This window comes from Pinus tabuliformis, chromosome 8, assembly GCF_031772625.1.
Source record: "Pinus tabuliformis cultivar Carrire ecotype Pingquan chromosome 8, CPIR1, whole genome shotgun sequence".
Classification (NCBI taxonomy): Eukaryota; Viridiplantae; Streptophyta; class Pinopsida; order Pinales; family Pinaceae; genus Pinus; species Pinus tabuliformis.
Window position 1 is genome coordinate 1,568,865,820 of NC_142294.1, and position 25,498 is coordinate 1,568,891,317.

At 38.4% G+C, this 25,498-nt stretch overlaps 1 protein-coding gene across 2 annotated transcripts; it reads left to right on the forward strand.

Annotated features, from left to right (window-relative positions):
- The first annotated feature begins 1,762 nt into the window (after window positions 1-1,762).
- Window positions 1,763-24,036, forward strand: LOC149242010 (uncharacterized). Of its 2 annotated transcripts, none has more exons than XM_089374118.1 (5): window positions 1,763-2,005; window positions 2,123-3,678; window positions 22,155-22,351; window positions 22,459-22,577; window positions 22,938-24,036. In XM_089374118.1, the coding sequence occupies exons 2-5, from the start codon at window positions 2,434-2,436 to the stop codon at window positions 23,108-23,110; spliced, it is 1,734 nt and encodes a 577-aa protein (XP_089230244.1). In that variant the 5' UTR covers window positions 1,763-2,005; window positions 2,123-2,433; the 3' UTR covers window positions 23,111-24,036. The 2 variants fall into 2 exon arrangements, with proteins under 2 accessions (XP_089230244.1, XP_089230245.1); XM_089374119.1 differs by having other exon boundaries at window positions 1,764-2,005; window positions 22,459-22,657; window positions 22,938-23,068.
- Window positions 24,037-25,498: the final 1,462 nt, after the last annotated feature.

Below are 25,498 nucleotides of genomic sequence, written 5' to 3' on the forward strand. Positions count from 1 at the left end.
CCACCGTCGGATCGAAGTCTGGCGTCCATTTATTTAAATACAACCCTTGAGGGCCCATGAAGTAGGGGTCATTCCTGAAAATGAGATCCTTGTCCTCTTTTTCAGAAAATTCAAATAAGAAGTATCCTCTTCCGAGGAAGTAAGAGGTTACCTTGTTCTTTATCAACGGAGCCCAGTTCCTAGTGACCCAGTTCTCTGTTGATTTCGGGGAAGGCTAGAGACCTGTAAACTGACTGACCAAAGCACGATCCATTAGAGATAATGCTACCTGAATCAGACCTTCAGGAGGAAGGGCGATCTCGAGGATATCTTCTAGCTTTTTCACAAACTTGGCAGCTTCCACAAATTTCTTCTTGGGCAGAGAGGCTAGCAAGGATCTGAAGGCATCAGTGGCAGAAGGCGGAGGAGGGGAGGAAGACCCCGGGGGGGAGTTGGCTCCTCCATGGAGGGCTAGCAGATCAAACCCTGATCGACTGTAGCTAGGAGTGAAGCCCTCGGCGGACCCGCTTGCAGGGATCGGTATTCGCAGAGAGCGGGTGTGCGCGCAGTTTTCAAATCCCGCGGAATGCGGATCTCGTAGGTTGTGACATTATATATTATTACTATGTACCATAAACACAAATAGTTTGCAATTAAATGCAAAAATTCCATTTTCTCATTGGTGTAAAGTATTGAATAAACAATTTTTATGGGTTTTATTTTTTAATTTACAAAAAAATAATTTAAAAAATATAAATTTGTACAACTCTCATTATATCAATCTATACTTTAATGACATGACATGTGTATTATAATATGAGCATTATATAAAAAAATTGTCATAATTCAATATTAAATAAATAATTATTAAGTTGTTATCATTCTCTTCACTGTCAATTATATATATATAACCTTTATCTACCCAAAAAAGTGTTTAATTATATTAAAAAATTAATAAAAAAAAGTGTTAAACAAATATTCATCTAATTCATTTTGCAATTTTATTATTGTTTGGAGTACATAATGTATCATGACATTAAAATATTTTATTAATTATCACTTTACAAACACATCAATGGGTGTTTATTAATTATTACCCTACAAACACATCAATGGATGCTTTGCTCAAATGGTAGGGATGATGGTTTGCCATCCCATCCACCAGGTCAAATCCTCAAAGAAAAAAAGAAATAAATTATTTTAACGTCCACAAGGCTAAAAATAATCTATGTGACAGATTGCTTTAATTATCACTTTACAAACACATCAATGGGTGTTTATTAATTATTACTCTACAAACACATTAACGGATGCTTTGCTCAAATGGTAGGGATGATGGTTTGCCATCCCATCCACCAGGTCAAATCCTCAAAGAAAAAAAGAAATAAATTATTTTAACGTCCACAAGGCTAAAAATAATCTATGTGACATATTGCTAAATTATTTTAAAGTCCACAAGGCTAAAAATAATCCATGTGACAGATTACTTTTTCATAACATTGATGTATTCAACCCTCACAAACCCTTAGCTAAATAGATTATCAAAAAAATAGCCTATCATAACTATAACACTTGCCATTCCTTTGCTTTGGATATATTATTAATTATTATTCTGCAAAACACAATAAATGCTTACTCAAATAATAAGTGCTTAATTCAAATAGTAAAAATGACAGTTTGCCATCCCATAGATGCTTAACTCAAGTAATAAGTTGCCATCCCATAGATGCTTAACTCAAGTAATAAGTGCTTTGAATGCTTAATTCAAATAGTAAAGATGACGGTTTGCCATCCCATCTACCCAGGTTCAAATCCGCCGAAGACATGGCCTGGCCTGACTCGAGTATCCTAACCTGAACTATAATTCAATAGTCAATGCATCCACCGATCTACTTAACCATACGTTACCTGGTTTCGGCGGGGTAATTTAATGCGTCCACCGAATGGATGCAGCGATGTTTAAATGGCCTATGAAAATGGCGGGCTTATCTTCATTTTGGTTGGTCTTGTCTTCCCGCTAGAGGGGGTACAGTTCTTCTCCTGCCTTGCCTATCCATTATAATTTATTTAGGTACTGGACAGGTTTTCTTAGCTCTGTATTTTTTATTTTTCTGTTCCATCATTGAATTTGCATTTTTGACAGGATTGGAATTTGGGAGTGCTGTTATAAACTTCAGGAAAAAGGAAAAATCGGGTTCAATTTCTAACTCTTCGGCCAATTTGGTGGTCTCGTGCCTTCAACAGCAGCCTCAACTCAAGGTCGAAGCAAAAAGAATAAGTGGAGGAGACATGGGTATTTGGGGAGTCACTGTTGAATCTTAACAAGACTGGGAATGCCAGGAAAAAGGAAAATCAGCTTCAGTTTCTGGCTCTTTGGCTGATTTGGTGCTCTCTCCCTACTTTCAAAGCCAGCCCCAACTTAGCCACGTCTCCGAAGTAATTATCAAGTCACAAATGAGCAATGAAAGGAAAAGGTTGCCCAAGGGCAAAGCCAACGTCAAAACCAGGCCCATAGTTACGGCCGACGGAAAGTTGGTTTCTCCTTATTTTCAAAAAGAGAACCGAGGCGAGGGCGACAGCTCTGAGATAATTATCAAGTCAGAAATGAGCAATAACAGGAAAAGGCTGCCCAAGGCCAAAGCTAACGGCAAAACCAGGCTGATAGTTACGGCTGACGGAAAGTTGGTTTCTCCTTATTTTCTAAAAGACAACCGAGGCGAGGGCCAGGGCCAGGGCGATGGCTCTGAAATGATTATCAAGTCACAAATGAGCAATAAAAGGAAAACACTGCCCAAGGGCAGTGCCAACGTCAAAACCAGGCCCATAGTTACGGCTGACGGAAAGTCGGTTTCTCCTTATTTTCAAAAAGACAACCGAAGCGAGGGCGAGGGCGAGGGCGAAGGTCTTATGGGTATAATGGTCTGCAACAAAAAGTTGAAGGCAAAGGCGCAGGCCCCGAACAATAAGAGGTTGGTTTCTTCTTACTTCCCCCATGGAGAAAATGATACTGTAGTGGTAGGCAAGTCTGAAACGAAGGTTTACCGTCCTTTCCAAGGCGAAGGTGACGGCTGTATGGGTATAATGGTCTGCAACAATAAGGTGGAGACGAAGGCGAAAGCTCAGACCCCAAACAATGAGATGTTGGTTTCCCCTTACTTTCCCCATGAAGAAAATGACACTGTAATGGCAAGCAAGTCTGAAACAAAGGCTTCCCGTCACTTCCAAGGCGAGGACGACGGCGAGGGTGACGGTCGTATGGGTATAAATGTAATGGTCTGCAACAATAAGGTGGAGACGAAGGCGAAGAACAATAAGAAGTTGGTTTCCCCTTACCCCCCCCATGGAGATAATGACAATGTAGGGTCAAGGAAGCCTAAAACAAAGGCTTCCCGTCACTTCCAAGCACAGCAGGACCAGAGTCCCTTGCCTTTGAAGAAAAAAAAGAGAGATGATGCCTCGATGAAAAAGAAGAGGTTGGTTTCTCCCTATTTTCCGCATGGAATCGATGACATCGTAGTGGTAAGCAAACCCACTCTCAAGAAGAAGAAAGAGAAAAATGATGCTTACCTGAGAAAGTCACCAGATAATGCCTGGATTCCGCCTAAATCTGTTCATGGCCTCCTCCAAGAGGAATACTATGAAGATCCTTGGAAGGTTTTGGTCATATGCATCCTTCTCAATAAAACTACAGGAACCCAGGTACACACACATTGCCTTGCTTTCTTCACTTCTTTCTATTAAACACAGTTAATTGTAGAGTAGCCCATTGGTCAGGGCAGCCCACAGTATAATGGTCAATAGCAGGTTATCGAATGCCATAAAATCGTTAATTTAAAGCCACTCTAACGACGTTTTGAGATACCGTCATCCGGCAACTTGCGACTGAATGGAGGATTTACTGCCCAGAACTCGGAGACTAAAGTGGAAATCAATTCTGAAAGCCCTTCAATTTTGACTTTAGGTTTTTAAAGGTTTTTTTTGTTTTGTTTTTGTTTTTATCTTATTGAAGCTGCTATCTATGAACAATTACTTTTTCTGAAAAGTTCAGTTGGGGTTTATAAAACTAATTAGGAGAACCAATCTAAAAAGAATTAACATTATGCGTTTTTAATGGACCACCTATTAGCAGGAGGATGTATTATGTAAGATGTCAGGTTGTCTGAACTTCAAATTGCAACCAGGAAATATGATTTGGTTGACCATAGTATCATACAAGAGTAAATACAAATGATGGCCCATATGAGGAACCTTGGATGATCTGTCACAAGGGCTATGTGAGGGCTATATGAGAAGGCATGCAATCACCTTGGCCGATAGCTTTTAACTGTTGTTCAAACGCAAGTCCAACATAGTAGGTGGCTAGAGCCATTTATAACCTAATGTAGGCTTATATTTAACAAAGTGCTTTGTGTAGTTTGAAGCCCCCACCTTTCATCAATTGTGTGAGGGAGCAACAAACAATTTAAAAGCATGGTGATTAGGAACTAGACTTTGCATTTTCTCAAAAATAAGTTTTTGAAATTTCAAGTGTCAAAGTATACTTTAGCTGGGCTGAAGGGATCTATTTTCTAGACTACATGAAGAGATTATCTTGAACAGTTCCAATGCTTTTGTCAAGAAAATGTAGAGGGCTTACTTGGAAAGAAGGAAAGTGGAGACAACCAAATGGATGATTTTAAAATTAGAGGCCACTTTTAAAATGCTTTTGGTGCCCCATCTTTCTATATCCCCTTACAAGCAAAAGATCTGTCTGTCTTGATGAGGCTTTTGGTGATTATCAAGGTTTGTAAGTTAAAGCCACACCACCATCTTTTCTTGCATGGAGCACTTACACAATACCATGGTGTAACATGGATTTCTAGGCTTTGTTGCATTTTATTAATCAATAATGCATTTGATGCACAAAGCAAAACCTTGTTTATTGGCATTGTCAATACCTAACCCTCAATCTTTTGGAGCAAAATGCATGGCATGATGGGAGCCTTTATTGCCTTATTAGTTTGTGGGTCCTAGCATAGGTAGTGGTAGGATTGTCTTAATAAGAAGATAAATAGGCATGACTTGTTGTGTTTAATAGAATGAAATTGAAAGGAGGGGGTTGATTACCCACTAGTCATTTCTTGCTCAATTTTGGCCCACCTTGATGATTTTTCTTTTATATTCATTTTGGTGGAGCAAAGGGATCTAACATCTTTGAATTATCCCCATATCTTCTATTTTTACCATCTCTAGTTGTTTAGTGTAGTGGAATATATCATTTGGTGTCCTTGGTCTTTTTGAAGAAGCATCACACTTTCTTGCATGCATATTACCACATGCAAATGCAACAAAAGTGGAGGCAACCTAACTTATTTGTTTACATTTTGAGGCAACCTAACTTATTTGTTTACATTTTGAGGCAACCTAACTTATCTGTTTACATTATTATCAGGCCAACATCTTTAGGGACCAACGGTTGCATGCTTAGCTCTAGTTGGGGTTACTTGTGTGAGGATTTTGGTGTGTAAGTGGATATTATGGGCTAAGAGGTAGCTAGAGGCTACACCAACATTGAAGCCTTTCTTACAAGTTGTAACCACAATGCAACCGTCTTGGCTATTTTTAAGAGCTTGTGGGGCTTGATTTTTTTGAGGGGCTTGAGGAATGCAATTAGTGGATCCTTGAAGTAGGTCTTATGACCTTGACAATGAAAGCAAGTACTTGTAAGATCGAGATATTGCACAAGTTGGTAGACATCTTTATCCTCAACTTGTATATTGGTGAATTTATTCAAATTGTTAGAGACTCGAGAGATTGAATTGAATGCAAATATATTTATTGGATTGAGGTTGGAAGGTTTTTTGGAGCTCATGCTAGACAAGCTTACCAATGGGTTAAACAAGCCTTTTTAAGAAATCGTTGATAATGATTTGTAAGCCTTGATATACCAAATGAGGTTGTGAAGCAAAGCTAAAGTCTATGTTGAGTAAATTTCAATCTAATGAGAAAAGAAAATTAGGGTATTTGCAAGGCCAAGACATTTACCATAAGATGACCATGTAGCTTGAGGGGCCCCTAAATGTTAACATAAAAATGTGTTAGTCATATTTTATCTATTTTTATTATGTTCGTCATAAGGTTCCCATGGCTCGTGGACACTAGTTCAAATTATACTTTTAAATGTGATTCTTTTAACAAAATAACCAACATGTGAATGTTGGCTACAATCAATAGTTGTATCCTTATACTCATTGGAAATTTCATGAGAGGATGAGAGATATGAACATAACAATTACGTTGTGACAAACTTTTGGACTTTCTTATGCTCCATTTTTCTTTAATGTCACTATAGAATGGCCAACACATGAGGAGTGTGCTATTTTAAGGGCTCCCCTTGTTTTTAGCTAAGGCCAAAATGGGAGGACACATGCAAATGTAGACAAAGGAACCTCAAGATTGAAAACATGTGAGAATAAAGATTGGTTGTGTTGTCGCTCAAATTTTACACAAAATTGTGAAAACGCTCAGGATAGGGGTTGTCACTTTGATCCTTGCCCTTTCTGTTTAAGCTGTCTCCTAACTGTAGGCTATCGGGGGTAGTTCCTATGAATGAGATGATGAATGGATTGGCCAAAATGGGAGTACACATGCAAATGTAGACAAAGGAACCTCAGGATTGAAAACATGTGAGAGTAAAGATTGGTTGTGTTGTTGCTCAAATTTTACATAAAATTGTGACAACGCTCAGGATAGGGGTTGTCACTTTGATCCTTGCCCTTTCTATTTAAGTTGTCTCCTAACTGTAAGCTATCGGGGGTAGTTCCTATGAATGAGATGATGAATGGTTTGTTGGGAACCAACAAGCTAAGGAGACACAACTGAATGGCATAGCAACTTGGTTGAGATTTAAATGGCAAGTATGATATGATTGTTAAGCATAATTTGATTAGATTCCTTGAGACTATAAGTCAGAGACCAATGCCTTAAGGATTAATTACTTGCACAATATGATTTAGATTCCAAGGTACCAGATGAACAATTGCTGCAATATGCAAATTCTATCCTAAATGAAATGCAAGACCTAAGTCTATGTGAGATGCAAGCTCTTGGTAGATTTTAATTATATGCCTAATCTAAATGTATCCTTTCCCTCAATTCTTTTGAAGCTAATCTCGAACGCAAGTTGCAGAGAGAAGTCCAAAGGAAAGAGGCTAAGGCCTCATTAACAATACCTCTTGTGGAGTTCTAACCACCTGAGTGGCTCCGTTCCTACAAGGGGTTGCCCACAAGAGAATTGTAAGGTCACTATCTTAACTGCGGATGAGGGTCTAGATTTTGCAAATTGTGTGAGAAAGGTGGTCTTATCTTTCTTACAACTAAGCTTATGCTTGGAGGTTAATTTTAGAAATGCACTCCTAAATTAAGATGAAGATGCAAGATACGAGTGATTGCTTCAATGAGATTATTAAATTTGTTAAGTGCTCCAACAAGATTAGATTACTTGAAATCGACATGCTTATTTAACACAAGATGACAAGAGCAATATGAGTAAATAAATGAAGCACTTAAAGAATAACTATCCCAACGAAACAATATTAGCAACTTCCATTATTCAAGAGCTTATTAGAGTGTCAATATGATCTTATTCAAGCCTTTTTATGATGAAATGATTTAGCAACTAGGCACAAGAAAAATCTTATAAGACTTATTCCTTAGATCACAAGTCAGTGAAGCACATTAGATGATCTTAAACGCAATATTGACAAGCTCAATAAGAGATTGTTAACAATGATTTTTAATTAAACTAATGCAACCACAAAAATGGGATTCCAAGAATGTAAAGTGCAATAATAATGCAAAGATGCAAATATGCAAAATGCAACTGTTGGAAACCTTTGCGCACTACTTGGGGGGTGAATCAGTAGTGTGATCTATATATGATTTTTGCCTTCTATTAACTTCACTTATTGAACTACACATATATGCACCAACAACTCATTAGATTATCCATGCATAAAAATATAAGTAGCTAAATCATAAACCACGTGAGCAACATAAACAATAAACAATGTACGCAATCACATCATCACACATGAGACACGAGATTTCTGGTGAAAACCCTTTTGGGAGAAAAACCATCCTTGCTGTTGGTGCTCTACTATGAATTTCTATTATGTCAAGCAATGATCTTTTACATAGCTTGCTGATTCCCATCAGCATGGAGACTTAACCTCATATACATAATGGCAACACCGATTGGCTAGGAGACTCGATACTATTGATCAATTGCAAGACTTTGTTCTTTATAGAATACCATTTGCTAAAGCCCACCACGATCAACGATTCTTGCTTGGTTACTCCTGAACTATCAATCGACTCTTACAGACTCCGATCTGTTGGTCACCACCATGACCAATGAGCCTCGCCCAGTTTTTGCCGAACTATCCAACCACCATTGGATGAGAAACTTGTTCCTTTGTTGAAGCTTTGCAATCCCTGCTCCTCTCTCATGAAGTCACTGCTCCTCTACCACTATGTGGACCTCCTTTCATGTATTTTCAAATTGGATCCCAAGACACTATGCTCAACCATAAATCAACTCTGCATACATGCTCTTAGCAGTAAGATCTCATCATCAAATCAATATAAAACAAATGCACAAAATATGTGCTCTCCAATAGTAATCTATGGCCACACAAATTTGAATACTATCAAACCCTCACAACAATAAAATGATGCATAATACAAATAACATCATAAGACACATGGCTATGTGCTACATGCATCAACAACTCCTGCAAAACAAGTGTGAGAGGATCACCAACATATACTCCAACAACATACCAAACTCTCTAAACGCTCTCTACACTAGCAACACCAATTTTGATCTATTTTGCAACATGTTTCAAATTTGCACACTATTTAGTCATTGGCACTCATGGACTGAAGCATCTAGGCTCTACTCAAGATCTGAAGCATAAACTCATTCTCTGATACCTTCTCACTCTCATACATACATCCTCAACTTAATCAACCCAACAATCAACCATCACATAGCTCCAAGATCAAGTATATAAAACATGTAGGGCGAAATTGAGCTTGGGGCTAGGATCAAAGGTGCACAAATTGGACCAAATCAATCCATTAAGGTCATTACTAGTGCACTAAATACATTCACATCATGAGAGGACCTTTTGAAACCATTTTTGACTTTTTCAACCAATTCTGGAAGCCTTTGGGAATTTCCAAAATAATTTCCTTCCTAATAGCGCTATGAATGCGAAGGAAATGTTGTGAAAGGCCTCAATCACATTCTTGACATTGTCTAAACTCGACTGGGGCTATAACCACTCCCATAGGCTAGCCTCTATGCGACTGGAGCATTCCAACTGCTCCCATAGGCCTCTGTGCATGCGATTGGGGCTTAGGCTCAGTAAAAACATTAGTTCTTTAGTCCAAAACCTTTGCCACCTGTTGGATCACCTTCCCTTGCATCTGTACTAGCCTCCAAACCTTTGACATGGCCTTTGACACATTTGCAAGTATATCAAACATGCCTCCCAAGTGTCACTGCCAAGTTGACTTAGAAGGGCCAACAAACAAGGTTGGCAAGTGCGCCAACAAGTCCTCCTCTCTCCATCAGACCTTTGAACAAGCTGCAACACTTCTGAAGCACGTTTGCAACCTTTGTAGCACCATCACCAAGCCATCACATCACAACAAGTCATCTCCATAGGCATATACATGAAGACCTAATGAAGACCTAGTTAACAACTCAACTAGTGTGCCACACATGTAGATTTGATCATCACTTGTAACAGCCTCCTTGCTACCTATAACAACATCATCAAACCATCATGACATGTCCATCAATCTACATCATCATGAGGTTGACATAAGTGCATGACCTCTAGATTTGACATCAATGCCAACACAATAATGCCAACAACAACTAGCACTTTAACAATTTGAAATGATAGAGATATTCTAATGTTAGTGCAATAATGCAAGAAGAAATGCAAGGCTACTATCAAGACACCAATGCAACTTAAGATATTTCTAGAGCTTTTCTTGCACTATATTACTGTTATAGATCGGCCCACAATTTGCACAATAGCAGTCCCAAAATCCACTTGAAAACAATTACTATTTCAATGGGAAGACTTTAAATGTTCATGAAATGACTTTCAGGCTCATTAGATTTAAGCCCCAAGCAATTATTTCAAATCTCATTAGACTTCTTTTACAATCATATCCATCCAATATTTCAATTGCAAATGAAGTAAAATAATGATCAATTTACTCTTAAATCACTTTATAGGACCTTGAGATTATTTAGAGTAGATTTAGGACCTTTTCTTAGTGATTATATGCGACCACTTGTGTCACTTAGAACATTGTTGTTAATACTTTAGATTTGATGCAAATTCTAACAGTGAAAAGAGAGAGATATGGATAGGAAATGCAAACCCTTAGAAGCCTATGCTAAGTTTGGGGATACCAAATAGAGAAATCACTCTTCCAATGCCTGTACTTGCAAAATATTAGCTTCAAAAGCAAAGGGACAAACCTTTTAGATCATTGCAACCACAAATTGTTAGCCCAAATGTTGGACATTGGATAAACCAACGCTTCCTGTGTGTTTCATGACATGGACTAACTGCCTCTCATGGATCCTTATCTCCGACGATGTGATCGTTGGCTAACACTTGCGAGTTTTGGTTTAACAACAATCGTGATTCCGAACAAGTGGTATCAGAGCGTAGGTCACGAGTTCGATACACACCCGACTCTTGTTGGGGTGGAAATTGTTGGACATTGGATAAACCAACGCTCCTTCTGTGTTTCACGACATGGACTAACGGACTCTTATGGATCCTTATCTTTGTGAATGTGATCGTTGACTAACACCTGTGAGTTTTGGTTTAACGATAATCGTGATTCCCAACACCAAACACATACACAAATAATGGATCAAATTTGTAGAGAACTAGCTAACAAGACTAGGCTTTAGACTTTTGATGTCTTGGCCTTGTAAACCCTTAGAAAAGACTCGCAACACAAATGGATCAGCCTCAAAATGATTATGAATGATGGATCTAGCCCTCCAAGTGCTGTGTCTAGCCTTAGGAAGCCTAGTGAGGTTTGTAGCTTAGATCCAACATTTAAATCAAGTTATCCAAGGTAAAGACAAGCAAAAAGATAAGGCAAACCAAAAGATAAAGCAAGCAAAAATCAATGTAAAATTAGCAAGCTAAAGTCTTAATCTAATGCTAAAAAGTGAGTGAGTGTGGTCTCTTGAAAGAGAATTTGCCCCCATTGTTGACCTAGCAACCTCTTTAAATTTTAAACTTAGCTAGGAGTGACACCATCTTGTGGAATTCTCCAATCTTCAAGTTGAGTGAAAGATGAATACACATTTTCCCCAAATTGAATCTCCCCTTTGGAATGGTTTGATTTTTCGAAGCCATCCACTTGCAAAACAAGCGAACAAAGTGGGGTTGTCCCCTAGTTTGCCCTTTCTATGTGAGTTGCAGTTCCTCGATGGCTCAATCAATTAACTTATTATAGTTTTACTTGTTAAAAAGTCACTAGATTATACTCATGATAGTACAATTAATAAAAAAATGTACATAAAAGCCATCTCACACAATGAACATTAAAAGATGAACAAAGGTTTGCAAAAATGAAGCTCTTTATTATTTGATGTTAGTTATCTCATATGATAACAACTATTACAAGGTACAATTTTTCCACTAGGGTGTTGGCTCCCATTGCCTAGCTTGGTACACAATTTCCTTTGCTAGTGGCATGGAATGGTCAATATTGAAGAATACTAAAATTTAGTAGCTCAACGTCCCATTAATTTGTCCTTGGAAGAATGACTTGGTTGTTGGAAGGTTCGACTTGGTTAGAGGAGTTTGAGTTGGTGCTTGGGGAGAATAATTGAATTTGTAATGGCTACTTTCTTGGTCCATAGCAAAACTTGTTGGTCTGTGAGGTTTCCAATGGCTAGTTAGACCATTCGATAGGTAGTTGACTTCACCAGTGACAAGCTCGACTTGACTTTTCTCTCTCTTTACTTAACTCAATTTGGCCATTTGCTCACTAGATCTCCAACACCCTTGACTTTTTGACAATTTCGACACTTGGGCATGATCAATTTGATTATAATTTGAATTAGGTCTCTTTCTAAATCTTCATATCTTGTGTGGTGTTGCCACATCACCCCTATGTTGGTTGCCTAACACCTGGAGGAATCTGGGAAATCTGCCACTTGGGTATTGTTCCTCTTGTTCTGCTAATAATTTTTGATGTAATGCATGCATCATTGCGCCCAATGTTGCCCTTGTTTTGTCACTCGGGAAATTGTTTTTTGCTAGAAGTTTGAATGAATTTGAACTTAATGAGCTCTTTAGACCATGCATATAATTAATGATTAATCTTGGAGTATGTGAGTTTTGATTTTTCTCTAGGCTTGCTCAAGGTTTGAAGAAACTTGGGAGTTCCAGAGGTGGGCTAAGGAGTGCACCCTTGTGTTTCACTTTGAGATGAGGTGTTTTGGAAGGGTGCGCAACCTCTTTTATAGTGATTGAGGCCATGGGCTTATTATGAATTGGCAAATGAGATGTTGCCGATTTGTTGGATTAAGCATTTTTAATCACAATAGACTTATTGCTCTGCAAACTCTTGTAAACAATATGAACCCAATAGTCATCGAGCTTGGTTCATTGGTGCTTTGATTTGGTCGTACTTGATTATAAGTGGAAAATCGTGGATATTATGGTTTAGGTTTTGGTATTTGAAGTAGATTTTAGGCAAAACGTTAAACCAATCTCACTATTTAATCATCTTATCCCCCATCCACATTAGGAAGAATTCTTACAAATCCTCAAACAAGTCAACTTTGAGATAGACTGTCTTCTACAAAATGGGTTAAATCATTGCCTCATGGCTAATGAAGTTGACCTATGGCTTACAAATGTGTTTGATAAAGGGTTGAAATTGAATGAGAAGATGGGAAATTCTACTCACACATGATAATATAAATGGTCATTTTGGTTGGTTGAGAAATCATTGAATGAAATGAAAAAAATGGACAAGGGTGTTTTGATATATCGAAGACTGTGATTAGCACGGTGAGACTCATCTAGGAATGAAAACAAGGTAAAGCCTTCATTCAAGCATGGGTACTTGCGTAATGCTAGCCATGTGATTCTTGAACCTGCATCTAGTTATGAATCATGACCTTTAGAGGTGCAAGTGACAAAGTACACAAGTATTTTGTGCTTTTTATATGTCTGACAATAGTTTCACATTTCAAAGCAAAAGGGACAACAAGAATGTGTCTTAAGGTAGGTTGTTATTGCCTTGTGGTAGACTTTTAGGCTGAACTGTTGAGATTGTTTTAGGGGAACAATTGTTTTCCTTGTGTATAGTAACAATGTTGTTTTGAATTACCAGAGTTGAGTTCAGATCAAATGATATGCCCTTAGGTCTTGAGTGAGCCATAATTGGTTCCAAATGGTCTAATAGCATGTTGGAATTGTGCGAGTGAAGGCCACCACATGCTATTTAATCAGTCAAGATAGGGATTAATGGTGAAGAGGATACTGCCAAACAGAAAAGGCATGCACTTCAAGGTTGGAAATGATTGCCAGCGTGAAAGTTGGAAAGGAATGAACATCAAGCTAGTGTCAACACTAAATATTTTTATGCTTTACCCTGGCCATTCGTAAGTTTAACTTGTTACAGATACAAATTCACAAATACCTTGGCCAAATAATGGGGTTCTATTCTTAAAAAAACTCCAAGGGATTTTATGCATGCAACTTTTATATAAACGCTATCCAGGGCCTTCAAAATTGTCGTTGTATGTTTACCGTCACTCTAGGGAAAACTGTATGGCAATTCCCATCTGTTTGACTACTTGTACTGTCACTCTGCTTGTATGCGTCTGTTCTCTCTACTTAAGCAATGAGCAGAGGGAAGGAGGGGAGTGGGAGTGTTCTGTAGTGGTACTCCTTGTTTCTTCAGAATTAATATTGAATCCTTATGCCCCCTTGCCTGTGATGCTTTTGACTGTTATGTTTCTGAAAGGAACTCCTAAAAGTGATATCCTGTGAATGGGCTGGACCTGGTTTGATTTATAATTGACTGTAAGAGTTATACTGTAAAAATTTCATGTTTATACACTGATTTTGGAAACAGACCTGTTGGTAATATCAGTGAAATATCGCAAGGATAAACTTGGACATGAAAAGATTGGAAATATCTGCAACCTGAAAAATTTGTGACGATTGTAAGTTTCAGGTCAAAATAATTTGTGTAATTTGAGTAAATACAGAAGTTGCTTGGTTTTGTTATGTTTAAGAAATTTGTGATAATGTTCAAATTTCTTTCAAATCTTTTGCTGATGTATTATATTTTGAAAGAGGAGCGACTAACTATATACCAGAGTGAAATTTGCGACTCCTTTATTTGAGTCTGATCATTGCTAGGTTTTCTTCTGCTTCTTGAACAAATGCTTTTACCTTTGGGATTAGAGTTTAGCACAGAAATATTGTGATAGATCGTCAATTGGGTTTACCTTGGGTGGTGTCGGTCCTCATAATTGTATTTGAGTCATGATGTAATCATCATGTATCTGTCAAAAGGAAGAAAAATTATTATTATAAAAAGAAATTGACTTATTAAAGCATGGGTTTCAAGCTTGGGTCAATTGTTTATAGGTCAAAGCCTCCATTGTAGGCTTCTAGGGTTTATGTCAAGTGTCTTTGTCTTTTTCATAATGTAACAGACCCTTCTTGGTCTTCATCTGTCAAGAAAGAAATTTATTTTAGGTCATTTAGGCCTCATCCACCAAGTCGGCCTCAACCTGGATAAGTCGGCAAAATCTACTATATAAAGGCAGCAATTCAACTTCATTTGGAGGACAAGACACTCAAGTTCGACTACAAGAATTTGGGTGTGATTACAGGAATTCGCGACTACAAGAATTCGAGTGTGATTACAGGAATTCGCTACTACAAGAATTCGAGTGTGATTACAGGAATTTGGGTGTGATTGCAGGAATTCGCAATTACTTGAATTCACACATGATTGCAGGAATTCACAATTACTTGAATTCACATATGATTGCAGGAATTCATGCTTACAGGAATCCACGTATAATTGCAGGAAATAGTAGTCGCAGGACAAGATGAAGTATTGAAGTTGGAGGACCAAAGTTCGAAAATAGCTGGGGTTGAAGTTTTGGATTGTAGCTGGGCTAAAATTCTGAAATTGCTGGGGTTGAAGTTTTGGATTGTAGCTGGGCCGGAATTTTGAAGTTGCCGGGGGTCGAAATTCTAGGTTGTTGCTGGGCTGTTGTCACTGGACAAGAAGAGACTACTCTAGTTTGCTAAATCATATTGGAAGGCTGACATGGTGGAGGATGAAGGTCTTTTGGGTATAAGGTCTTGGTCTATCTCAATCCACTTTACTAGTGGAAGAGTTTGACTGGGTTTTCCAATATAGTGGGGTTTCAGCTTTGGTTGAGTGCTTACATCTGGTGTTGTTTGTTGACACCTAATCCGAAACGGATGAGGTGAAGCCGGACAGTCATCTAGAAGATGAACTGATCCGTTTTTGTGTATATATAAATAATAATTGTCTAATGAGAAATATCACCAGTTGTCTCTTACGCTCAGTATATCTGGAGTTAACCTGGCCTGACATGGTATCAGAGCACAGGTCCCAGAAATAACTCCTGTCTCTGCGCCTCTAAGCCTGTATACGCTGCCTCTGGCCTGAATACGCTGCCTGAGCGTTTATCTGACACACCTCTGCTCCCTGGCGCACCAGCGCTGCATATGCTCTCTGCTCTCTATCCTGACACTGTCAACACTGCGCCCTCTGCCATTACGTTGCTGCCATTACGTTGAATCCAGCTGCGTTGAAACCCTAATACCTCCTTGCTCCAAAAATCGTCCGACTCCCAGTATACCACACTGTTTTCGGTAATATTGGAAACGTATCTCTTCAGGCCACATACAGAGAGAGGCGTGTTGAGCTTTTCAGCTCTCAATGTCACTGCGGGAGCCTCACGCGTTCCCCGACTCTCTAAGGCGCTTGACACTTCCCGGAAGAACGCTGCCAGACTCTTCTCATTACTGCGTTGTTGGTGAAACTGAGGTATCGTTTTGTTAATGGTGGTATGCGTATGCTAAGTGCTGTGGACTGCGTTTTTTATTTGATGGCCTGACAACAAATTTGTAAACCAAACAATGTTGCTGTGAAATGTTTGGGCTATTGTTCAAGTGGAAATATTTGACGGCCATGTAGCGCATTTGAAATAGAAAAATTATATTGCTGTGGACTGCGTTTTTTTAATGGTGCGGAATGTTGCATACAGTTCTGAATGGTGGTTATGCGTTGTATTAATGTATTGAAGACTGAGTTTTTCAATGTCTATGGTGCAACAAATTTGGATTTGTTGGTTGGCCCGTGGTTTATCAATAAGCCGACGACTTGTGCTGCGTCTGAACATTTCTAGTTTAGAGTTTTATAGCGCTGCCCATATTCGAGAGTGAATCTATTGCTGCGTTCATTCCAGCAATCCAGCGTTCATTGCCAGATACAAGTGCCACCTGACAGTAGTGGATTTTGAATGTTTCTGATCCTTTAAAAGTGTGCTGTCAAACCCCTCTAGGATTGAAAGTGGTTGGCGTTGTCTTTGAGCTTCATTTAATTTTGATATTTGTTACACTACTTCAAATGATAAATGGCAGGGTCTCTACATATTTATTATAGTATACTTGGAGCGGAGTTTTATTACGCTGTTTTCTTAAACAGTTTTTTGCATTAATATATATATTGAAATGATATATGAGATCCCTTGAGCGCCTTCTTTTTCAAAACATAATATTGTGGCAGTGATATAAGAAATGGTGATATAAGGATTTTTTTTCCAGCAGAAGTCTTGCTGTGACATAAGAATTTTTTTTTTTTCCAGCAGAAGTCTTGCTGTGACATAAGAATTTTTTTTTTTTCCAGCAGAAGTTTTCTATCAACAGAAGTTTTTTGGCAGAGATATTTTTTTTTTTTACAGAATGCATTCAATCATTTCAATGGTCGGAATAGTTCTCACTGGCAAGGAGAACTATTCTGAATGGTCTCGGATGGTAAAACACACCCTTATCTATAATGAGCTGTGGAAAGGAGTGTGTGTCGGAGAAGAAGACAAAGACCCTGTGCAGCCCACATCAGACAAAGAACTCGCCATTTGGGAAAACAAGAACAGCAAAGCCTTTGCATTGATCGCAACATCTGTAAGTGAGGAAGTAAGTCGTCATATTTCATCCTATTCCACTGCCTTTGAAGCTTTACAAAAGCTGAAAGAACTCTATGATACACATTCTGCACTTGAAGTTGTTCAGCTCATGATTAAACTCTTCACTCTTGAACTGAAAAATAATGATCCTCTTACTCTTGCATCTGAAATAAAGTCTATAGTGCATGATACTAAATCCACTAAGGTTGAGCTGGATATCTCTCTTATTGCCTTTCTCAAAGCACTCTATCCTACCTACTCTAACTATCTTGAGTCTTTACAAGCAAATGGAAATCTTAAAGATATAACCTTTGACACTCTTGTGAAAAAGTTTGCTGAAAGAGAGAAAGCCTTTGGAAAGAAAACAGTCCCTGAATCTTCTGAAGAGACTGTTTGCCTTGCTCATAAAGAAAAGCATCCTGCTCAAGATTCTACAAGAGGAAGAGGTGGACGAAGAGGAAGAGGAAGATACTTCAGAGGCAGGGGGGGCAGACATCCTCAAGCAGAAAAGGCAGATCTGCATTGCATTCGCTGCAAACGAAATGGATCACATGATGCTTCTACATGCAAGCTACCATGGGACAAGGTTGAGCAGAGAAGAAATCAGCAGAAAGGTAAAACTGATGACACAGACAAAGGTAAAGCACCTGAATCCGCTCACTATATTGAGGCACAATGTAACATTGGAGTAAATGAAGATTTGTTTAATGCTTCACTTGCTTCTTCGAAAAATGACTGGTTGCTTGATTCAGGAGCAACCTGTCATATGACTCATAGGAGAGATTTCTTTGAAGATTTCACTGACAATGTTGATGGAGCAGTATACTTTGCAGATCAGTGAAAAATCAAGCCATCAGGGCTTGGCACAATCAGGCTTAAACTGCCTGGTCTTCCAGACTTTCTTCTGGATCATGTTCTATATCTCCCACAGCTGAAGAGAAACTTGCTGCCCCTGGTCCACATCCGCCAGCAAGGTCACTCCATTCACATGTTTGATGGCAAGCTTGAGGTAAGAAAGGCATCTGACCACTCACTTGTCATGAGGGGTATAGAAGAAGAAAGACTCCTTAAACTGCAAGGAACCTCTGCTCATGCACAACATTTCTCATATATTTCTCATCATGAAGAAGGTGCACTTTCATCAAGTTTATTATGGCATGCTAGATTTGGACATTTAAACTATGATAGTCTCCGCTTGTTGAAGAAAAATGGTGTTGCTGGTTTGCCTACAATTCCTAGAAAACATAAACAATGTGATGCTTGCATTCTAGGAAAGCACAACAAACAGTCTTTTCATGATTCACATTCAAGAGCACATAGGAAGCTTGAACTTATTCATTCAGATTTATGTGGTCCAATGCCTGTTTCTTCTGCAAATGGAAATAAATATATCATGACATTTATTGATGATTACACCAGAATGTGTTGGGTTTACTTATTGAAGAACAAATCTGATGCTTTTCAAACATTCAAGAATTTTCATAAGTGGATTGAAAATGATGCACAATCTCATATTGGGTCTATTCGCACTGATAATGGAAAATAATATACATCAAATGAATTTGAACACTATCTTCGCCAACATGGGATTAAACATCAAACAACTGTGCCTTATAATCCTCAACAGAATGGTGTAGCTGAAAGAATGAACAGAACAATTTTGAATATGGTACGATCCATGCTTTTCTTCAAAAATGTAAAGACAATGTTTTGGGCTGATGCTGTTCTATGTGCTGCATATATAAAGAATAGATGTCCATCTAGTGCTATAAGAAACAAGACTCCTTATGAATTGTGGTATGGACATGTTTCTTCGTAAAACATCTCAGGATATTTCGTTCCACCTGTTATGCTTTAATACCAAAGGTACATAGAAACAAACTTGGTGCTAGAAGTGGTAAGTGTATCTTCCTGGGGTATTCAAACACATCTAAAGCATACCGCCTTTATGATGAAGTAAATAAAAAGTTTGTTTTATCTAGAGATGTCATTTTTCTTGAATCATCCAAATCTGACAGTGTTGTTGAGCGGCAACTTGATCGCTTGGATAGATTCACAAAACCGAAATCATTTCAAGAGTTTGATAATCAGATTCCACATCTTGAAGGGGGGATTCCTATACTAGATCAACATGTGGAATCTTCTTCTGAAGAACAATCTCCCCTGCATGACACTCCAACAACGGATGATGCTTTAAGTGATATAATTGATAGAATTGGGAGACTCAATCTTGATTCAGACCCAACTCAATCAACAGAACAGCCTGGACCATCTCAGAAAGGTCCCCCAAAGTGGCTGACAAAGACACTTGAAAGTGTTCATCCTGATGAAATTGGAAAAACAGGAACCAGAAATACAAACCGACAAGATGGAGGTGATGTAGATAACTCTAATTCACCTGTTGATATGGATGTTACTTATGATTGTGAATTGAACTTGTCTACAGATTTTGAACCAACTTCCTTCAAAGAAGCTGCTTTTCATGATGAATGGAAAGAAGCGATGCAGAAAGAGTATGATGCCCTCATAAAGAATGGCACTTGGAAGCTGGTTGATCCTCCATTTGGAACCAAACCAATTGGCTGCAAGTGGGTCTACAAGAACAAGTACAAAGCTGATGGCTCACTTGACAAGCACAAAGCTAGGCTTGTGGCAAAAGGTTTTGCACAGAAGGAAGGGGTCGATTATGAGGAAACTTTTGCTCCCACAGCAAAATGGGCCACCATCCGGACACTCTTTGCACTAGCTGCTCAGAACAGTTGGAAAGTCCATCAAATGGATGTAAAAACTGCATTCTTGAATGGAGATCTAAAAGAGAATGTTTTTATGTCCCAGCCTGAAGGATTTGCTGTGAAAGGACATGAACACAAAGTATGCAAACTTGTGAAGTCCTTGTATGGCCTCAAGCAAGCACCACGAGCCTGGTATGAAAAACTAACTGAGCATCTTCTGAAACTCAACTTCAAACATTTTGATCTTGATGATGCAACTTTATTTGTCAAGAAAGTTGGCAAAACAGTTGTATATCTTGTGGTATATGTAGATGATCTTTTAATGACAGGGAACAATGAAAGCTATATTGCATCCATAAAGAAAGAATTAGGAAATTTTTTTGAAATGACTGATTTGGGCTATGTTCATTACTATCTTGGCATTGAAGTAACCCAACATCCAAAGTCCATATTTCTTTCTCAAAAGAAATACATTGGAGATTTGTTATACAGATTTGGCATGACAGAGTGCAATCCCCTTTCTACTCCAATGGAACAAAACTTGAAGCTCACATCTACTGAAGGAAAGGAATTTGAGGATGCAACAAAGTATAGACAGCGTGTAGGAAGTCTCATCTACCTCACTACTACCAGACCAGACATTTCATTTGCTGTTGGAATCCTCTCCAGGTTTATGCAAAAGCCTTGTGAGGGACATTGGTCTGCTGCAAAAAGAGTTCTAAGGTACTTGAAGGGAACTGAAGACCTTGGAATCAAGTATACACAGGTGGACGACTTCAACTTGATTGGATACTCTGATTCAGACTTCGATGGAGACAAAGAAACCGGGGTATCTACTTCAGGATATGCTATGAGTCTTGGATCAGGAGCTGTCTCCTGGAGATCACGCAAACAATCAGTACCAGCAGATTCCACAACAGAAGCAGAATACGTGGCAGCAGCTGAAGCAACAAAAGAAATTGTGTGGCTCAGGAAAATTCTTGAAGATTTGCAAGTAAAACAAATACAATCTACTCCACTCATGATTGATAACACATCTGCAATAAAGTTGGCCAAGAATCCAAAGTTCCATGATCGTACTAAGCACATCAATACTAAATATCATCTGATCCGACATCATGTTGAGGCCAAAACAATCCATCTCCGTCATTGTTCCACAAACGAGCAAATTGCAGACATCTTCACCAAAGCGCTTGGAAGAGAAAAGCTTGAAAGATTCAGAACGATGCTTGGACTCACCAACATTCCTTCAGATTAAGGGGGGGAATGTTGACACCTAATCCGAAACGGATGAGGTGAAGCCGGACAGTCATCTAGAAGATGAACTGATCCGTTTTTGTGTATATATAAATAATAATTGTCTAATGAGAAATATCACCAGTTGTCTCTTACGCTCAGTATATCTGGAGTTAACCTGGCCTGACATTGTTGATCTTCATGCTTTGTTTTGATGATTGTTTGATGAAACTAAGATAAAAGAACATAAGAGAAGATTATAAACCTACAAGAATTTCACAAATAATTATCAACATAAGAAAATCTTTCTGCCTTTCCTATTTTCTAACAGTAGAGTGAAATGATTTTCTCCACTCAAATACAATTCCCGCAGGTGACATGGTGAACTCGTAATGAGTATATTGTTGTAACAATTTAATGGGTTTGAGCTTTGTTGTTGTATGGCCTTGAGCCCTAAAGAATATCTTACCCTTGCCTACAGGTTGGAGGGTGGGGTGCTTGGTTACAAGTAAAAAAATGTGAGAGAAGACTTAGAATTATAGTTAGGTCTTTCCCCTGTAAAACAGTTGTTTTGAGTGCATTATATGGATTTAAAAAAAAGAAGTTTTAGCTTTAATTTTCTTTAACAGTTTGAATTTCTTTGTACTGTATGCATTCCTACAGGTTGGAGGGTGGGGTGCTTGGTTACATGTAAAAAAACAGGAGAGAAGACTTAGAATTATAGTTAGGTCTTTCATCTGTAAAACAATTGTTTTGAGTGCCATATGTGGATTTAAAAAAAATAAGTTTTAGCTTTCATTTTCTTTAACAGTTTGAATTTCTTTGTGTTGTATGTATTCCTGTACAAACGTATTCTTTATCTATTTTGGCATGAAATAATCCTTGTTGAAGATCTTGACTGCTTTTTGGTACAGGCCAAAAAAATTATACACGATTTTTTTGAGCTGTGTCCAAATGCAGAGGCTGCAACGATGGTTTGTATAAATGAAATAAAGAAAGTCATCCGCTCTCTAGGTCTACAAAATAAGCGCTCTAAAAAGATTAAAGATCTTTCTGAGCAGTATCTTAGAGATGACTGGACACATGTTGAGGACCTGCATGGAATTGGCAAGTATGGGATCTCACTAAATATTCTATTTTTTTAACTCTGTCTGTTGCTATCTTGAAATGTTGTCTTTGGAGTGTTATGATTCCATCCAAAATGATCTTGTTGCACAGGTATGCTGCAGATGCATATGCCATATTCTGCACAGGCAAATGGAAAGATGTAGTGCCAAAGGACCATAAGCTGGTTCCATACTGGGAAGACCTTTGGAAATCTGAAAAGACTGGAAATGGTTGTAAAGATAAAATCATGGACCCTGAGTCATCTTGATTTGTTTGTTTCTGTATTTTGATTCTTATGATCCATAAAATGGTAAAGGAATAGTTTGCATTTCATTTTTTTCCAAGTAATTTTGAACCTATGACCTTTGAGGAGGAAAAACATTTTCTTAACCATTAGGCCCACTAAAGAATATGTACATATGGTATGAAAACAGTAGATCTTATTGGATTTTACCAGTTATTTATCTATTGATTTGTTCTTCCTAGGACAAATTAGTGTTACATTTAAATAATTTTCTGCTACCATTTGGCTGAAGAAGGCTAAAGTGTATTATTAGTATTTATATATTTTCTTGTTTAACGTGTAATAGGTTGGATTTGCAGAAGGCTGAAGTTCTTGTTTACCTGTGATCCATTCATACCTTATCTTCAGAGTATATCATTCAAGGTGTTCAAAGGATCAAAGGATTGGGATGTGTATCTTGAGAATCGTAACCTGGAGAATTTTTGTCCAATCTTGATTTTGCTGAGGGTCTTCAATTGATGTAGCCTTTAAGCTTCAATGCCATAGGCAGCTTCCATTGCCTCTCATGTACACTAGACCGCCCAATACGTGATGCATGAATGGCTGTGGCCTTATCTACGAGCATTAAGACAATCTCTCTCCACACAACACTTCCTTTTTCCAGTGTCCTAATATATCAAAAGTGGTGTTTCCTAAACGTGTACCTGATTTGAAAAGTTCGTTGCCCTGTTTCAGTTGACATAGGTGCATATGCATTCTACAAGATAACCATGGAGTCTATGATCACCAGATCTTAGTTTGTTTGATTTAAACAAGAAACCATGCATCCTTTCCTTATATCTTGCGGGCTTTCCAAAGACTAAACAGTCAACCAAGTTCAAGCAACCTTGTTAATGTTAGTTGCCAATGACGTTAAATGCAATCAAATCAGAGAAACTGATCTCAGTAACCCCGGAAACCTCCTTGCCTAAACTGAAGCATAAAATTTTAAACAGTTGCTCTCTATTATTGAATATCAATCAACAACCGAAATCTCATATAATGCTGGTTTAATTGGCATTTCAACCATGTAATTTCGTTTAAATGATTCAATGTCAAAATCTGATACAGAAATCTGACTTTTTAAATCTGCGGTATTATTGAAACTAACATAATACCAGATTTTTGAATATTCACCTATTAAAGTTGGATGCTATGTTGCACCCGAAGGATTTTGGAACTGTACGAAGTGATGTTACAAACTGTTAATATCAAAACCTCCCTTCTATAGTACTCAAGTTAATTCAACAGATATATTGATGTAAATATTTGCTCCTAAAAGATTTTGTATTCGACAGTCTTTCAATTAGTAAGAACACCTAACGCGATGGAACACCTGAAATATCTATTCATTGAAGGTTTGTCTGCTATGTTGCCCTCGAAGGAATATATAACGGTATGAAGTGGGAACCCTTTTATTGTACTTGAGATATCTTGACATATATATATATTGATGTAAATATATTCGCTAAGAGTTTTCCTTTTGAGCCCTTCAATTAGTAAGAACATTTTCAGTTAGTAAGAACAACACTTTATGGCTGTGTTTTACATGTGCCCCGGATATTCTGTATTTTCAGAATTATGAAATTTTGGAGAACTTTTGTGTGATTATTTTTCTGGTTTATTATGGCAATTAACTTCCAATCAAAATATATATATTTGTGTTAGCTATGGTTATGAACTTCAAATTCAAATTAAATCTAGTTCGTAATGTTTATATTTTATCTTGTTTTATTTGAACGGCTATCTGTTTACAACCATTATTTAACACAAAAAACTTCTTTTGTAATTGAACTCTCCAACTATACCCTATACACAAAGTGATTGAGCTCCAAAGTCGCATCAATGTCATGTGCACATACAACCAAGTTGTCCATCAAATGGGGGAGGCTAGGTATATCCGCCCCAAAAATTATTCTCCTTGGTGATGCCCCTCTTGGATAAGCATAACCTCGCCTTATCTCCTCTGGTCTAACAAAACCTATTTCTAACGCAAAAAATGCCATGCAAAAACATGAGAGTTATATTGATTAATGATAGTCTTGGTGATAAAATGTAACACCCCTGAAAAATCTTGGGTTTGAAGGTAAAAGGTTCACAACCTTGGTTTAATTCTGGCACAAGAGGGCAAAACACTTGAGTTCGACTTGCCAGCTGTCGTCGTTGATAGGTGTCGACAACCTTCTACCATCGTTGTCGAATGCCAGTGTAACACGCAATGCCAAGATCCATGGGTGTCGAGCGTCGACGAACACGCATGTGGGCATGCCACAAGGAACCGTGAGCGTTTTGCCACAAAAGTTGCACGTTGCTGAGATTCGACAGACGGAAAGTTCGGTCACTTGACGACACGTAGATTCGCTTTGCGTCGCGACGCTGCACGGTTGATAACCTGGCAGAGGGATGCAAAAGGAGGCCACACGTCAACCCCTCATGCCTCCTAGATATTCAAATGTCGAACCCTGGCCAGTGCGGAAGGCTACCACATGGTCTCTCCTTAAGTTGGTCTCCCAGATTGCCATGCTGCATCTTGCTGAGGCACACGTCCAGTCACCACAATGCTTGTTTAGTTAGCCTACAAGTGTTTAGTCTCACCTCTGGCTCACGTAAGCAATGATGTCATTGTAGCTCCGATCAATGTGCTCGCTAGTAGATCTGACGGCGGTGGAAGCCTTTCATACGATGGTTGCGATAGCCCTATGCCGTGAAGTTGCAAGTTTAATATAACCCAATGGAGGTATGTAGAGACAGACACGTGTTAGCCTTTCTCGTGTCTTCCACACCTCCGAAAATTTGAAAGGCCGAAGGCTCGACGGTGCAAACTGTTGCTAGGTGGGACTCCATTGCCCCACCTATCACACTAATGCA